The 18,817-nt window shown below is 44.6% G+C and overlaps 1 protein-coding gene across 2 annotated transcripts in view; it reads right to left on the bottom strand.

Annotated features, from left to right (window-relative positions):
• Positions 1–18,817, bottom strand: part of zeb1b (zinc finger E-box binding homeobox 1b) — a 55,780-nt gene that overhangs the window by 17,104 nt on the left and 19,859 nt on the right. For both annotated transcript variants that reach the window (XM_010885585.4, XM_020041863.2), the window contains exon 2: positions 132–278. In XM_010885585.4, the coding sequence (XP_010883887.1) occupies positions 132–278 (147 nt within the window). The remainder of the gene's footprint in view (positions 1–131; positions 279–18,817) is intronic.

Here is an 18,817-nt window from a genome sequence, read left to right as displayed (position 1 = left end):
GCGGTTGTGTGTACACACACATATATTCCCATGTGTGATTGTGTGTGTGCACATGCATCTGCTTGTATGTTTCCACGGATTTCTGTGTGCATTTGTGTTTGTGTGAGACAGAGAGATCTCAATCCGATCACCTTCGTCCCAGTGGTCCCCGCTGTGATCTTCACTAGGTACGTTGCTGTCACAGTCCGCCAAACTGCCCTCCTCCTCCACAATGTGCAGCTTGTCTTCATCGTCTGAGTCGGAGCCCGGCGCCTTCTCAATGTTACTGTAGCCAATCACTGCGGAGAGAAGAACCATCGCTACAATCAGCTGCTTTTGCGGAACTGAGTCGAGGTGTAAGACATGGACGATGGTTGCTGTATCACGTTGGAAAACATCTCCACTTAGACATAGTCATGCCAAAATGTCAGTCAAATAAGGCAAATTATCAAATGTAAAAAAGCTGTATAAAAGCTATCTACTACCGCTATCAACCAAAGACGCACAAACGCTTTCCTGAAGCTACCTCTCCACATTAAGTTTCTGGAGAAGACAGCTAGCAAGGTCCATTCCACTCCGGTGTTAGTGGGCACAGTTGAAAGAGATAAGAGGAAACGGGATTGATTATATGTTACTGCCTGACAGGGCTAATTACCTCGATGCTGAGGAAGGATGGGCTAGCCTAGCTTAGCCTAGCCTGGCACTCTGACAAAATAATACACAGAATAGACCGCTCTGCTAAATGGTACTGCTTATGAATATGATTTGTTGTGAATTAATGAAATGATTGCCTTTCATGCTGACTAATAGCCTTTGTAAACAGCCTATAGTCATCCCCATTTATTGTCAACTAGGGGTGAGCAGATCGATCCCAACATATCTATACGAACACCGCACCCTAAAAACCGGCGCCAACCACCAATCAGACCAATAAGGCTACATTCATTGCATGCGTGAACGCCATGGCTGAACGATAGAGCAGCATCGTGTGATCTCTTACAGCTTTAAATTAAATCAATGCGAACTGTGATGTGTGTAGGAAGGTTATTCACTACTGTGGCAATACTAAAAATCTGTTTAAACATATGAAAACCCACGAGAAAGAGGACTCGGAGCTGCAACAGAGAAGAAGGGTGGGAAATACCTCAGATAAATCCCCGACACAGAGACAGAGTACACTGGCAGTGTTTTCAGAAAGGCAAGAAATTAATATTTTAGTCAAATTAAATGTTCAGCATTGGTTAATGTTACATTAATGTTACATACATTAATTACTAACTGTAATTGGTTATCATTAGCTGTTACTTTAGCGGACTAATTGAATATAGACTATATTCAAACATTCAGATAATATATTTGGCCCATTGAAACTTAATCTAAATTACTTATTTTAATGGAATTAAAAAAATATGCCTCAAAACTGAAATATGTAAGTATGTAATCTGTCATAGGCTGTATAATTACTTTATTTTACATAGGTGATTCCCCAAGAGCTCTGGATATTACAAGAAGCTCTCCCATACATGAAAGTTGTTAAGCTGCTTTTAATTATAAAAATTATTGGTATTGATATATGCGATTCTGGCCCTGTATTACTTGGTATCGGATTGAACCCAAATGTTGTGGTATTGCACACCCTTATTGTAAACCTTTAACTAACCCCTCCAATGCATTTCTCCACCTGTGGTAACCCCCCCCCATCATTTTGTGCCCAGCTCGCAGTGCTCTGTCTCCCAGGCCAAATCAATTCTTCTCTGGGAGGCGCCCAGGCACCAGTGAGCTCAAGCAACAGAGCTGTAACGCAGATCACACCTACACACACAGATCACACACTATATACACACACGCAAACACCTACACACACCTACGAGACTCTCCACCACACAGACAGCCCACCACTCTCCCCAGCCTTATCTCCCCCATTTACATGAAACCGATTTGGTGCTCCGCTCGTTCTCACTCTCTCTCTCCTCCATTCCTCCGTCTTTCTGGAGGGTGGCGGTGGACGGTGATAATTTAGAGGAATTGTTCTGCAGCTCTGAGGATTACAGGGAGGTAAGCTTTCTGTCTGAACTACACCTGGTTGATATTCAAATGATCCCGACAACGCCGCGTCTCACAGCGCAGGGGGTGGGGGGGGGTGCTATATGGAGTGTGTTCCCAGGGTCAGTGCAGCTCTGCGTCTGTGGTTACATTATCATCACGAGACTCATACGTCTCCGGGAGGCTATCCTTCAAAGCCCCCCCTGTGGGGGGGCTGTTTGGGGCCACAGTCACGTGTAGCTATAAAACCACGAAGACCAGCAGCATCGGGTGTGGATTGAGACGTTTTTCCGACAATTGGCGAGAATCAGCCGGGCGCCACCACAAGGCCGACTGACGGATGGGTACAAGTCAGAGGTAGTGCTGGTGGTGAAACATATTAGAAAACCTGGTTTCACACAGGAGTCACGTCTGCTAGCTTTACCTCAGAGTAAAGGGATGGCCTATAGGCTGCTATGAAGATGTGCAAGACAGTTAAATGAACGGGGACTGAAATTGTGTTGGCCGAACGGTCCAGTTGACTAGCGTTGAGTGTAGAGTGTTTCTAAAAGGAGCAGGTAGCTCAGAGAGAGCACAGAAGCCTCTCCGCTCTGCGGCCGACTGACCCGCTGAGCGTTTAGACAGATGTGTTCATTAGCACTAGCACGCTAACAGACGTGAACACCCACCGGTAGTCTACAGCAACTTGTCGGATGAGAGGTGAATCATTTACCACTCCTGACTTGGACTCGCAAGGAAAACTATTTTTGCAGTTAACTGTTCTCTTCCAAATCAGAACCAGATGGAAATGACGTCCACAGAGATTTTACTAACTTCATGCTATTCACAGTTAAATCTAGGGTGATCGAAGCCAAAAACAGTGCCACACATCAAGTCAATCACACATTTCGCAGCTTGCCCGGAAATACATTGTCTCAACCTGTACATTGGTGTTCCTTAGAAAATAGAGCCAAAGGTGAAGAGACCACCTAACATGGTAGTGTGAAAGAAAGTCACTTCAGGTGCAAAACAGCAGAAGTCTAATTAGACTCTCAACTGGGATTACACAACAGTATTTACAATGGTCAAAACTGGTTCTCAGAAACATTCCCAATATAGTGCACGAGTTGTGATCATATCCCTATGAACCATTAGTTGTGTGCAATGTAGGGAATAGGGTGCAATTGTGATCCATCCCAAACAAGCCCTCCTTCTCATGTGTGCTCTGCTTCTGTAAAGCAGAGTCTAAAGCCCAGCTCGGCCCGACCCGTAGTTATCTGTACATCAGGTACTCCGAAGCCATGTTGTGACACCTGCCAATTTTGAGTTGACGTATCGAAAATAATGATTAACATCCCAACATTTATTGTATTTTTCCTTTTTACTAAAAACTTAAGACCACAGGTCGTACTGAACAGACCACCTCTGCTCTAGCTAGAACCCATCACCAACCCCAGTAACTCTATTATAGTAGGATCATTTCAACAGACTTAATATTCTGACATGACAGTTCTCCTCTGTATGACTGTGGGCAAGTCTAGGACGCTCTCTCGAGATGATGTTAGGAAGGGATGAGGTTGAACCGTTGTGAATTTAATCAAACGGCCTACACAGGTGAATAAGTCCTGGTATACAATAGTCAAGTTCATTCCAATTGGAAAATACCATGTAAAGGACGTTTTGGAGTGAATGCAGAAAACTATGGTTCAACACTGTGCTAGAGTGTTCATCTGTACATGGAATGTCCAACCAAAACAACTCTATAGTGTGTAGGTCTTAAAGCAACAAATCTGTGTGTGTGTGTGTGTGTGTGTGTGTGTGTGTGTGTGTACTAAGCCTTCTGTTGCATTCTGGATCCTTTGTTGTAGCTTTGAGTGTATGATTGGAGAGGTCACATCCTGCTGTAGCTGTGATTGTGAAGCTTTCACACTACCTCTATATTTATCCTGCTAGGCAACACCCTCCTCACACTAAGGTACACCACTTATTCACACACAAACGCATGTATGTTGTTTTAACTATCAAAGTGAGAACCGGCAATTTAACACCTTGCTTTTTTTAACCTAACTGTAACCATGACCTAACCTTAAACTCAGTACCGTTTCAGCCCAAATGGAACCTACAGTAAGGAGAACAAGTATTTGATACACTGCCGATTTTGCAGGTTTTCCTACTTACAAAGCATGTTGAAGTCTGTAATTTGTATCATAGGTACTCTTCAACTGTGAGTGACCGAATCGAAAACAAAAATCCAGAAAATCCCATAGTATGACTTAAGTAATTCATCTGCATTTTATTGCATGACATAAGTATTTGATACATCAGAACTTAATATTTGGTACAGAAACCTTTGTTTGCAATTACAGAGATCATACGTTTCCTGTAGTTCTTGACCAGGTTTGCACACACTGCAGCAGGGATTTCAATACAGACCTTCTCCAGATCCTTCAGGTTGCAGGGCTGTTGCTGGGCAATACAGACTTTCAGCTCCCTCCAAAGATTTTCTATTGGGTTCAGGTCTGGAGACTGGCTAGGTCACTCCAGGACCTTGAGATGCTTCTTACGGAGCCACTCCTTAGTTGCCCTGGCTGTGTGTTTCGGGTCGTTGTCATGCTGGAAGACCCAGCCACGACCCATCTTCAATGCTCTTACTGAGGGAAGGAGGTTGTTGGCCAAGATCTCGCGATACATGGCCCCATCCATCCTCTCCTCAATACGGTGCAGTCGTCCTGTCCCCTTTGCAGAAAAGCATCCCCAGAGAATGATGTTTCCACCTCCATGCTTCACGGTTGGGATGGTGTTCTTGGGGTTGTACTCATCCTTCTTCTTCCTCCAAACACAGCGAGTGGAGTTTAGACCAAAAAGCTATATTTTCGTCTCATCAGACCACATGACCTTCTCCCATTTCTCCTCTGGATCATCCAGATGGTCATTGGCAAACTTCAGACGGGCCTGGACATGCGCTGGCTTGAGCAGGGGGGCCTTGTGTGCGCTGCAGGATTTTAATCCATGACAGTGTAGCGTGTTACTAATGGTTTACTTTGAGACTGTGGTCCCAGCTCTCTTCAGGTCATTGACTAGGTCCTGCCGTGTAGTTCTGGGCTGATCCCTCACCTTCCACATGATCATTGAGGCCCCACGAGGTGAGATCTTGCATGGAGTCCCAGACCGAGGGAGATTGACCGTCATCTTGAACTTCTTCCATTTTGAAATAATTGCACCAACAGCTGTTGCCTTCTCACCAAGCTGCTTGCCTATTGTCCTGTAGCCCATCCAATTGTCCTGTAGCCCGTCTACAATTTTATCCCTGATGTCCTTGACTCCTTACACAGCTCTCTGGTCTTGGCCACTGTGGAGAGGTTGGAGTCTGTTTGATTGAGTGTGTGGACAGGTGTCTTTTATACAGGTAACGAGTTCAAACAGGTGCAGTTAATACAGGTAATGAGTGGAGAACAGGAGGGCTTCTTAAGGAAAAACTAACAGGTCTGTGAGAGATGGAATTCTTACTGGTTGGTAGGTGATCAAATACTTATGTCATGCAATAAAATGCAAATTAATTATTTAAAAATCATACAATGTGATTTTCAGGATTTTTGTAAGTGCTTTGTAAGTAGGAAAACCTGCAAAATCGGCAGTGTATCAAATACTTGTTCTCCCCACAGTATCCCTAACTCAAAACCCTTAATGTCTGAAATGAACCTTCACTCTAATTAACCTAACACCAACAATAATTCTAAACCAAACACTAAACTTAACCCCAAGGTGTCAGATAAAGATTCTGGTCAAAGTGAGGATTGGCCAAAATGTCCAAACTTAAAGATGTTGTTTTAAACCAGAATCACGCATGCGCTTGCACTCGCACGTGCACGCACGCACACGCACACACAGAGATAAACCACTTATCTCACACAGGCCACGCAGCACAGAACCTCCCAGAACAGTACTGCCAAGCAGCCAGTGGACGGTGGAAATACCACAGGCATCTGCCTGTGAGGAGAGCAGACCAGCGCCGTCACAGAGTCTGCTGTGGAGAGAGGTACTTTGCTTTCCTCACGGAGCCCACGACAAAACCCAACCAAACTAAAACAAAGCCACGCCATTTAAAACCTCAAGTATGCAGGCTCAGGATGAGAGTCTCTGTACTTAGCTATGGCAATGCTCCTATTATTTAAAACAATAATACACACTCCACACAAAGCCTCGTCGGGAAGGTCATCTAAACAGTGAGGGTCAGAAAACAAAATGTTGTTTAAACGCTGTGGTTTGAAAACAAAAGGTCTAACCAATAAGGTCTAATAATAAGGTTTCCGTCTTTCTTGTGTTCGCCCTAACAGCTGAGGAAATGAAACTGGGAAGTGTTGCAATGGTCTTGTTTTCAATCTTTCTGTCCTTGAAGTTGATCCCCTGGTTTTATATCAGAAAAAAGTCATCACCTGCCAGTGTAAACGTTTCTAAGCGTTTTATAAAACGTACATACTACATCATAATCATACTCTGGATAATGACTCATCACTAAATATATTTTTATTTTTATTCCACTTCCCCATAAATCCATGTTTGCCTATTTTTGTATTTGTCATGAACAGTAATATTCCATACTATTCCATACTAGGACACATTTTTATAACGCAACATGATTATCTATTGCAAGGGCCATGCTAATCTGACTCAACTGACCAGAGAATGTTGTTTCCTACAGCCACAGAAAGGGTAAAAAAAAAAGGCCATATGTAAAAATGGGGGAACATCCCCTTTATTTGGTTCCAGTAATTAAGGATATTGCCCTGTATGATCAGCACATATACAGACAATGAACCTCTAAAATCTCTGTGATAGACCAGTGCATAAGCCTTCTGCCGGCTGTAGAGGGCACTAGGCTCTCAGGAGACCACTTAGCCTACTCACCCAGACACCAACACCACAGGTAGAACCTCAGCCATACCAGAGCTCTCAACTGAGATAGGCCAGAGATAGAGAAGTGCAGATATCCTGTCGTTATTTCCTGACTACACAACATCACACAGAAATAATCATGCAAGTCTGAATCATGGAACTTTAATATTAGCCCTGAAAAGCAGAACCACCATGTTGCCATTACAGCTACAGGAACACCAAGGGTCTATGGCTAAATCACAAAGTGAGTAATTCAAATCAAAGAGGTGAATCGTTTAAGTTAAACAAGTGAATCGTTCAAGTCAGGGCTTTGATATTCATTGTGTGAGAAGTCAGGATACAAAAAGGCTCTTGTAGTCTTAATGGGTCTAGTCAGGTTTAGCATAGAAGCTAATGAGTCTCTTCACAGGTCATATCCCCCTCTTACAGTAGCCTATCTCTTCAGGTAAAGTAGAGTGTGGAGGGCTCTACAGCTACGTGGGCTACAGAGGCTAATTGAGTAAATTGCTTTAGATCTGTGTGACTGAAGTGTCACAGATGGAGGATGAGAAGAAAGGCTTCACAATAACTCTGGGAAATGAATGACTTCAAATAATTCCGCAGAGCTACTCAATAGAGTGGCTAAAAAACCAAGGCCTCTCAAAACAGAAACATTCCTTATGTGTATGTTAGAAAGACATAACTTTACAGAACATCAAACAAATATGTGATAAAGTGTTTAAGGTTAAATACCTGCAATTACATAATTCCCTCCCTATCACAACGGGAAAGTCATAGAATGTGCTAGCATGTTGACACAAATCCTCTCTCATGCCACGCTGCTAATGAACGTTAAGACACTGCCTCACATGGACAGTCTTTGTCCTCGGCTAGTAGTGGCTACCGCTAGCTCAACAGAGCTCTTCTAAATAAGGCCAGGTAGACTGGTGCTCAGGATATTATCGGGACTAGCCCACATCGCAGAGCTCGGACACGTTCCTCACAAATGCTCCCGACTGCCACGATGTTTACACTCTCGCGCACTTGCCTATTTACGTTAGACGTGAGACAACCATGTCCGCAGCAATAACAGCTAAACTTCATAAGCTGCCTCCCACCTCATGAGAGACGGGAAAGAGCTGTGTGTGTGTGTGTGTGTGTGTGTGTGTGTGTGTGTGTGTGTGTGTGTGTGTGTGTGTGTGTGTGTGTGTGTGTGTGAGAGAGTGTGTGAGCTGCCTGTGTGTGTGTGAGCTGCCTGTGTGTGTTCTTCTAGGACAATTCCGGACAAATGGGCCCGTCAGACCGACTTCATATATCGCTTACGGTAAGTGCTAGTGTTTAAATCATGCTTTACGGTCGGGACAATGTGTGTGCATGGTTGAGCAATGCAGACAGTAAAACGTGTGTGTGCTGTGGCTTACATTAAGCTGTTAAAAGGCATGCCTAGTATTGGATGTAAAAGACTGGGCCTGCAAGTATAACTTTTCTCTGGCCTATTACTTTACGGTATCTTTGACGCTTTCAATATCATCCAGCTGCAGCCCCGCAGACTCGGCTGGCAAAAAGTCATAGTTCCGTTTCGTCATTTCCTGACTCGTTATAACTGCTGTCACTTGAGTAACCTTAATACCGTTTGGACAATTCCATCGTTGTTTACTTCCGTTTCATAATTCCCCCTACATCTACCTCTTGCTAAAACTAGCTTGTTAAAACCATTATATCTTATATAAGAATTCCGATACGTGCAATTTCTAAATCGCCAATTTAAGCAAATTTTCAGCTCCAAAAAAAGTGAATGAGATGCGCCTCACGCGATTCACGGGTACGCATCATACGTCAGTAAGTTTTTCTTGCAGTTGCTGTAAGTTTTTTTGTAGATTACTTAAATCCATGGACTAATTTTGTTTTAATGCTTGACGGATTTTTAATGTTAGTTTGAGTTAACACTGAAATTGATAGCGAAGACGTCTGCTTCAAGTTAGCGAGTGGCACCATATTGTCCCAAACAAGTACACGTAGCAAAGGCCATTGCATTACATTAGTAGTTAAACGTTTTATTATTTTCATTGAGTTTAATATTACGCTATGTAGGCTATAATCTCTATTATTTTAAGTGAGAATATCTACGCTATTTACACGCATATTTGAAAATCTCAAATCAACCGTAATTGCAATATTTGTCGAATAAATCGCGATTCAGTATTTTATCCAAATCTTACAGCCCTACTTATGTATGATACTATTAAAAACAGAACGTTCATAACAATATGATTTAGAATACATTAGCATAAGTAAATAGTATTATTCAACCCACTAACAATATCTATAGAATCACTTCAGACAGACATAAAACAAACTGCTTCCCATGTTATGGCTATCCCAACTAAACATTCTGTAGTGTTATTGACAAGGAATATTACATGTACATTACTAGTATTAGCTTATCAACAGTATCTCTCAAAAACTGTTGGTTAAGGTAGACATCAAAACAACTTTGTTTATACCATCCTAAACTCTTAGAGTTGGTGTTTTGGACATTGGTATGGCCAAAAAAGGCCATACCAATTTTTGTTGTACATCGACAATGATTATATTATTTGCATAGATATGCAAAAATGATCAGACAAACAGTTTCCCAAGCATTCAAGTTCAACACCAAATCAACTCATAAAATGTAATGTGAATTAACAAGAGATTGTATCTCAATGAGACAACTTGTATAAATAAACAATAAAAAAGCCTAATACACAGTCCATTCTCTTGCCCTTAAATTGACATTCTGGGCACTGTCCAGGAAATCAGGGGTCCTTAAAATATCCCCGGAGAACCCCACGCTTCCCGTTACTGGAATATCCCACACAGTCTTTAAAAAAGCACTCTCTGCAAATTAAAATCTCAAATGGGACACATTTTCCCTCCCTCACAGCCCTGGACATCTTATAGAGGTTCACCACACCTGAATCAAGAACAGAGGGAGAATGATTAGAATGTGAATGCTTATATTTACAATACTACCCAACACAACATAATACGTGGACCGATCAGGTGAAACGCTACCAGCAGACAGATTAGTGTCATATATCAATCAGCCGTGATCTAACGTGTTATAACGCGGTAGCTCTGACGCTCTGAACACAAGTTTGGTAAGGGAATATACTTTTACATTTATACCTACATTTAAATTGTCAAATACATGTATTAATACATAACAGTATAGTAACAGAAAACTGAATTCGTTTTCTAACTATTTAGAAAATAATTACTCTCCAGCTAGCCAAAGTGGGCCACCTGTCTAAACTCCTGAGTGCTCACCACATCCCTCAAGGATTTGCAAGTTACAAGCTGGTGAACTGAACATAATGTGGATCAAACTTAGTAAAAATAAGTTATGCACTACCTATCATGTTTGTTTGTAATAAACTGGTTAATATCTGTAGTAACTCATTTAGAGTCTATAGACTATGAGCATGCTGGAGTTGTCCATGAAGACTCTTGAAATAGGTTTATACATTCTAAAAAGACACTTTGACAGTTTAATTCACAAACATCAGGATTTTTTTCAGAATAACTAAGGCCTCAATTAAAGATGCCTTTAATAGTTCCCCAGTGACAATCCTATGATTACTAGCATTGTGTATAGAGTCTTTTTGGTACATCAATGCTGTACAGCTTTTTTAAGTGTAAAATCACTACTGCAGTAATTTTGCTGAAAGCTAACATACGTTATAAATAACATGTAGCTACTGTATATAGCAGTAACAAACCTGAAATAGTGGCCAGATTTACAAGTGACCTGACACAGTAACTTGCAAACAATGTTACTACACTAGCTAGCTATGTAACAGATAGAGAAATCTGTATGTATTTGAATGCTGACTTAATCTATAAATCATCTAAAGTTTAATAATGTTTTTACCCGTGTCATCTGCAAGGTTTCTACATAAGACTGAAACAGAAATGACGAAACGGAAGTGACAAAATGGAAGTATGACTTTTAGCTAGCCAAGTTTTAGCCAGCGGAGTCTGCAGGGCTGCTTTAGATCCTGAAACGTCTGTGCATTTCATAGTAATGCTCCTCCTCCCTTTTCTCACGTATCCGAGCCTCCCCAGTCCCTGGAGTTAGTTACACCTGTCACTCACAATTTGATTGAGATGATAGCCTATGTCTCCGCCATTAAACAGCAGATATAGCAACCCAGTGGCTATTCAAAAAGAGTATATAATAACACATTTTCTAGGCTAATTAAGAATGTATGTTACAACATTTTCTGTTTCAGTTTTAATTTGCCAGTGTTGTACCTCATGGCAGTTACTATGGGCAGTGACTCAGTAACCCCAGTATCGAGGGTTTGACAGTTCACAAGTTCGTTTTGCATGGCCCAGTCTGTCAGCCTTATCTAATATTTAAAAGGTGAAAAGGTTGATATTTAGACTGCCTGTCTGTGTGTTGCACATATTTTTGATATGCTGCCTAAGTAGACCAACCTGTTTGTGTCATGCTTATATTTAATAGCTACATAGCTTTGTAGTGGTAGTGTTTCTTTTTAAATTTGTTTTTGGCATGTAGCTTCTGGAAATTGATCGGAGGCAGGGATGTGGGCTACATGTTGACCATTATATCCAGGGTAAAATGAGAAACATCAAGCAGATATGTAATGAAAACTAAGGGTGAGATAGCAAACACGTGAATAGAGCATGATCCTCGCATGTGCAGAAGCTTCCGGATCCATATCACCATTGGTTAAATTTAGAGATCACGACAGAATCATCAGGTACTCTGTAAGTAAAAAGACCTCCATCTCTATCAGCTGTAGATTCAGCACACAGAGCCACATAACCTCGCCATGTCAGTAATAACAAGGACACAGTTCAGGAAGTGGGCAGTCATATGCTGGCAAACAAACACCCAGACACCTACACACCCACCCACCCATGCACACTCACACTATACCCACACCCAAACAAACACAGACGTATGCACCCTTACTCACTCTCTCACACACACTAACACACACATACCAAACATCCCCACACAGAACACACACCCAGACACCTACACACACTACACCCCTACAGCCGACCTAGTCACTTAGCAGCATTTCACACCTGAACATAAACAGGCCTGGTCAAAAGCGCTAGGCCCAGAATGAGACCTGACATCGTCGTTCAATTGTTTTAACGGTTGTGGTGGATGGGGCCTAGCTGTCTTTTTCAGCTGTGTATATTAAGCCAAGACGGGGGTGAGATGTAGATGAGAGGAAACATCTGCCAAAGCCTCTAGGAGGTCCGGTACCTGCCCACACGCTCCACCAGTCTCTCTCTCTCCCCGGTCTGCTTCACTTCCCTCACCACCTCTCTATTTCTGGTTTTTACTCTGCCTTCCATACCACACTGTGCTGTATTGATTAGTCAGTCAGTGTAACACCTGATTGCCACCCAGTCCCCTCCCAATTTTTTTTTAAGAAACACACCTCAACAACAACACCAGTGGTAAACCCGGAATGCAAATATTGTGATAGCACAGGACAGGCTTGGTTGTCACACCTGGATAAACATAATCTCTTCCTCTCTCAGAGGACCTGTTTGACTGTAACACATTTACGGCTCCAAAGACACAGCGGGAATGGTTAAAGATCTATAATGTCGATAGACTCAGTAAATATAGTTGTCTCAGGTCATCTACCATAATAAAAATAGGCTGTTGTGATCAGGTTAATATGCTGGGTCTTCTGTAGACCTCAAACTGATAACAGCTGGGTCTGGTCTGCTTAATTCATTGGCTTCCATTGAAAAAAAAAAGAAAATGAACGACCTAGCTATCTTTTCCGTCTTTGAGGCCAAAAGTGGTTACTGCTCCTTCAAGCCACTTCCCCTTTATGGGGTGACAGGGAGTTTTTCAGTTGTTGACTGCCTTGACACAACCGAAGAGAGATAGGGGCCAGTGAATGATCAGAGATGTTCAATTTCATTTGGATGCATTTATTTATTTATTTTTACAGTTTTTCTTGACTTTTACCCCCCGTCCAGAACTCTTTCCAGTGCGACTGAGGGAGGGACGAGGAGGAGGCGGGTTACTACTGAAGCAGCTTCCAGGGCTTTCCAGGCATGAAGTGTTGTGGCATCGGTTGTCCGAACCCCCACAGTACACATGGAGCAGTGAGTTGTGCACTGCAGCTCCTATCACTGCAAACCCCACCTCCCCCACCCCGCGCGCAAACTGTAAATAGCCTAGCTGGCTAACAGCAACTACGGGACGGCAAAAACAAAGCGTTCGCTCCGTAGTCCGTTCTGTGAACTATTTCGGTACGACTCGGCCTTGGTAGCACTCAGCTGTCGCATTCCAGGAGCAGGTGATTGAACATTCCAAGGCCGCTCGTCCTTGTTGGGGGGGGCGGTTTCGGCGTAGCGGAGGGTGGGACGACAACAGGCCAGGGGGTAAGGGTAAGACGCCATTTATGTTCTACACTTGGCAAGCCGCGTGATACTACTCTTCCCTTGCGACAAAGAGTAGGTCCAGATGTAAACACACAAACACACCTTTATAATCGTTATGCCCCTTTACCACAACAACAGCCGTCAAGTGGATTACCTCGTGGTAATGTAGCACAACAGGTTCAGAGGTGACACGGTAACAGTAGGCAGTGCAGTGATGGACTGTTCCAGTCAGCAGAGCAGTCACACACTTCGCAGACCTGCCAGATCGAGGGAAATCTCGGGGAAAGGCGCAGACAAAAGCATGCAGATGAATGTGCGCGCCCGCGCACACACTTTACGCACAAACAAAAGCGCACACACACCCCACTGTCATTTTCTTAATGCAGTGACATCTGAAATCACTTCCATATCACGGAGCTGAGCTCCTCCCACCACCTCTGCGTTTATCCTCCTCTCCCCCTGTGGTGCTGGCCACAGATGGAGGGTAAAGAGGGGACAGAGAGATAAAAAACGAGGAGAGGGGACGGTGGGGGAGGAGGCAGCTAAGCGACAGGGGGCGCAAGGACGGGGAGGAGGGGAGAATCCACCGAGAAACTGCTAATGACTTAAAAAGACAAAGCTGGCCTGTCAGATACAATGATCATCTGTGCCCGGAGCTGCCTGAGGGAGGGAGTGTCACAAACAGTCAGAGTCTGTGGCTCCCTGTCCTGCTAGCAGCGAGGGATTGGAGGGAGGGAGATAGCGACAGAGAGAGAAGAGACAGAGGCAGAGAGAGAGAAGGAGGGATGGAGCGAGCGAGGGAGGTGACCGTAAGAACGGAAAAAGAAGAGAAAGAGAGTAGGAACACAAAATCAAATAAAACAGAGTCAGCGAGACAAAACAGAGTCAGCGAGACAAAACAGAGTCAGCGAGACAAAACAGAGTCAGCGAGACAAAACAGAGTCAGCGAGACAAAACAGAGTCAGTGGGACAAAACAGAGTCAGTGGGACAAAACCGAGTCAGTTATAGGAAACTTATATTAGTCAGTTATAGAAAACATTGTCAGTTATAGGAAACGAAAAGAGAAAAGAAAGAGAGACATCAGTGATAGAGGCAGATGTACTGAAAGTGAAAGAAAGAAAGACAGACAGAATGACAAGATGAAAAAAGCTGCCAGTGTCATGACAGCAGTAGTAATAGTATTCCATGTAAGCCCCTGTCTGCCTGTTCGTCTGACTGACTGGCTGATTGACTGTCTGTTGGCTGTAGTTTTCTGGTCTCCAGTTAAAGGTCAGGCCTTGGTGCGGTGGCAGAGCTCTAGTCAGACGGCCTGACAGATGCCTCGCTGAGCAGAGCCTCAGGGCCAGGTCATAACCAGCACACAAAGTCTGCTCACACACACACAAACACCCATGCATGCATACAACACACACACTGAGACAGGAGGAAACATTGAAACAACAAACAGCAGAGGTGACTTTTTGTTAGTTGGCTAAATTTGAATTTTACAAGCCTTGCAACCTGTAAGACAGAATTAGAAGATCAGCACACCTGTGAAACCACAACAACAAGAACTAATGTTGACAGCATACGTTTATAGATTCTGACACCAACACAAACTGCATATTTGGCTGTTTTTTTTAGATCTGGGGGAAAAAAAGATATGCTTGGACCAACTTTTTAAGGAGATCTAACAAATTACTTAAGTTCTAAAATGCCAGTTGTGATGGACGACCCTCTGATGACCTCACTTCCTGGTTACAAACCCCACCCCCCCCAAAAAATGCTTCAGGCTGCTGTTGTCATGTGACATTAGTCACTTGTTATTGGGCAGAGCAGGAAGAAATGGTTAACCTCCATACATTTTCATCAACAAAGGGCCCTTCTGTCACCCTTACCATAGCCCCCACACCCCCCACCGCTCAGCCCCGAGCCTTCTGACCCCTCACTGGGATATCAAGCAGGGTTTATCCCCCCCAGCACTAGCTCCATCCTCTGGCTCTGGTCACTAGAGCGGTCAACCAAGCAGCTCAGACCATTACACTACAGCTAAATGACCTGGACAACCAGCACTTAAACCCTTCATGGGTTTGGAAATCTGTCTTGTTAAACAATGAGCGGGTGAAGAGAGCAGGAGAGAGTGAAGACGAGGTTGACAAAGCCGTTCCCGGACAACGCCTTTGATCGCCACGCTGCCCTCCGAATGTGTTAGACCTGAATACATGGACACACACACATACATCTGCCCATTTTAGAAGGACGAATGAAACCGTGTGTTCCACTAGTGTGAATGGTCTCTATGTCTCTCCTTTCCCTGACATGTGTTGATGAAAACAACAGAGGCGAATGGCTGATCCAGCAAGTATCCTCTGACGTCATGTATTGACGTATTGACAGCCTCATGTTGTCCATTACACACTACAAGTTCTGCACCACTCACTAGAGATTCTGTCCTGTACAGCAATACTTGGAGAGAGAGAGAGAGAGAGAGAGAGAGAGAGTGTGTGTGTGTGTGTGTGTTGGGGGGGGGTCATTACCACTGACAGAGAGACCATTAGCTTTTTGTGGTAGAAATCGAAAGAGAGCATCAACACTCTCTGGGTGCAGTCGATAGGCACAGATCTCTCATTCCCTCTCTATCTGCTTCAGACCCAGTCACTACTAGTGACCGCCCTGCCCTGACTGACCCGGCTCCAGCTAGGCCTTAACCACCTGACATAACCTGCCTCAAACACGTGAGAGCTCAAGGACACTGACCTATCCGCACTGATACACAACCACGTCTCCTGTCCAGTATGAAGAGTTCTGTACGGTGGCTGCCGGTGGATAAACAGAGCGCCGACTGTCCAAATTCCCCGCACTGGGGGAATTCCATGAGACAATCTGGCTGTAAACAGTGGCCTTCCTGTTAACCCGTTTTAAAGAGAGCTCTCCATTCAGACCGAAGGAGGAGTGGTTCCAGACGGGTCATGACGATGCCAGGCAGATGGATGAACCCGAACGGACGCCTGGTGCTTCGTGACGTATGGGCGTGGCGCTCATGTTTATCTGCGACTCGCAACGCGCGTGAGGGTGTGTGTTTCCGCAGACATATCAGTGATCACTTTCTGGCTTTTAATAAATCCGGCGGGCAGGAGTGGCTGACGCCGAGGTGCGCCGAGCGGCCTCTGCGTTGTGACTGATGGGAAGCCCAGCTCCTATTCTCCCTCCCGTAAACATGGGCACGCCAAAAGAAGGGAGAGGGGAGGGGGGGGTTACCGATGCTCTGCTAACATTATTCATCCCTCTGCTCATCCACGCGAGCAAAAGCCCCTGTCCTATCCTCCATATTGATGAGCTGTGTCTGGGAATTAGTCATTATATTTACATGGAGACGCAGGCTGAAAACACACCCTGCAAGAGACACAAAGACAAAGCTTTCATGGGGTGGACAGAAGATGTGTGTTTTGGTGTGATGAACAGCATACTGGTTACTCATTCTCTCCTGTCCACGGGTTGATTTTGGGGAGTAACAAGGGGCACTGAGGATAATGGGAAACTTTAAAAATACTAATAGACATTGTGATTAGCAAGAAAACAAAACCGAGATACGTAATAGAAAACGCTGGCTGGGAGAAGAAGTGTAATCACAACCTCCAGCTGCTTCCTCTCAGGTGCTTACAGGGACTTAAATAGAGATATATAGAGAGAAAGACTGAAACGAGGTGGGGAGGGAGTTAGATAAACTGATAAATTAGAGTGAACCAATTGAAGTGGGGATTCGAGAATCATCTTGTTACTACACAGACAGGAGATATTGGTCCAAACAAAACAATAGGCCAGTCTATCTCATCAACCCACAAACAGTCTCTACTCTGTCTGCCAAGTCTCGTCCTCCGGGGCTTTAGTGCAAAAGACCGTTGGTGCCGGGTTGGCCGTGGGCTCTGGACAGGAAATGGTCATAAGAGGAGGATGTTTGAAGGGGATCGCAGAGCTGACGCTCGACTTCCACAACACAACAGGGGTTGGGTTGTCATGCTGAAACCTATAGCCTACCACTCCGTCCCAAATGGTTCCCTGTTTGCTTCAAAGCATGCTACTTTTGACCACACAGGAAGTAGCTCAGCCTATGTCTTTGTGTCCAACTTCAGTGACTCTACAACCAAGTATGTCTGAGAGGATATGGTAACCTGTGGTATCCGGCTGGAAGTGTTTTTGTAACTCATCATGTGACTCACGATTGACCAACTGACCGGCAGACAGCAGCTTGCTGAGTGGTGTTACTCTAAGCAATATGAAGCCAACAGATTCATTAAGATTCAATTAAGCTTCAAAATATAAAGAGCTCTTTGGTCTCTTCAGGAGCCAGAATACATCACCCGGCGCAGAGTCAACTGGTTCAATAAGAATATGTAAGTCGTGCCGTGGTGCTAGTGTCTAGGCTAAGGCCACATCCTAGTGTTGTTAACTCACACGTTTCTTTAATTTGTCCCAAGACTAGCTAACAAGCAGAAGGCGTCCATGTTATTGAAATGGTGCCTTGAGGTAACGTGTCAAACCCTTACTTAGGCCACTGTAGGTATACAAGGTTACCGTACTGTAATTTCACCGACCCAACACACACACACACACACACAACCTTCCCCATTCCCTGTCCGGCACCGACCTGCCACGGTGAGCAAGCGGTGCTGCAGTAAATCCCTTCCGCGCGGCTGGGCACCGGTTGGTTCACGGCGCTCCGCCACTCTGCGTCACACTAACTCAGCTGTGGCAGCCGCCCGTTATTGTCACATAAAAAGGCTGGCGCCCGCTAGCCATGTCACCGGCCGCAGCCAGTCGACCGCCCCCGTACCGCCCGCACTGTTTTCTTCAGTCTGCGCGGCAACCTCACTACTGAGCCACAGTCGCCGGAGTCTCCCGCCACGGTACGGTGAGTACCGGGCTTGCTCAGGTTCAGACGCAACATGCTACATTATAGAGGAGGTTTTTCCATCTTTCCCTATTGCCTCTGCGCAGGCCCTGAGCCCCCCGCCCATAGTGGACTGCTATCTACTCAACACAGCGTCGTAAATCTGCTGTTTAATATCCCCACACAGGTCTAGAAATGACCTACGGGCTGTAGTTCTAACTTTGGAGCCTCGCGAGGCTTCACAGTGGTTGGTGGTTTTTCCTATGCTATAGTTAGCCAACATGCCTCTATACGCAACCGAGCAGCCTGCTTGCTTGGGGATAAATCTGTTCCTTATCCTGGCCCAGGGCGACTGGCTAGCCAGCCCAGAGTAAATGCACTGTCAGCAGATCTCAGGCCTGTATTTATGGTCCTGGTGATGGAGGATTTGTTTTATGAATTGTTGGGATCAGACCTGGCACAGTAACTCCTGTAGCTGGACTGGTTTTATTATAGACACTGTCAGCGATGTGTTGTTCCTATGTGTGTGCGTGTGTCTGCGAGTAAAAGTGAAGCAGCTGCAGTCTGTGGTATAGAGGTGGTAGTGTTTCCTCCTTACATAATACATTAATGTCCATGTCTCTTAAGTGTTCGGGACCGTA

This window comes from Esox lucius, chromosome 21, assembly GCF_011004845.1.
Source record: "Esox lucius isolate fEsoLuc1 chromosome 21, fEsoLuc1.pri, whole genome shotgun sequence".
Taxonomy (NCBI): domain Eukaryota; kingdom Metazoa; phylum Chordata; class Actinopteri; order Esociformes; family Esocidae; genus Esox; species Esox lucius.
This window is presented reverse-complemented; position numbering and strand designations above follow the sequence as displayed.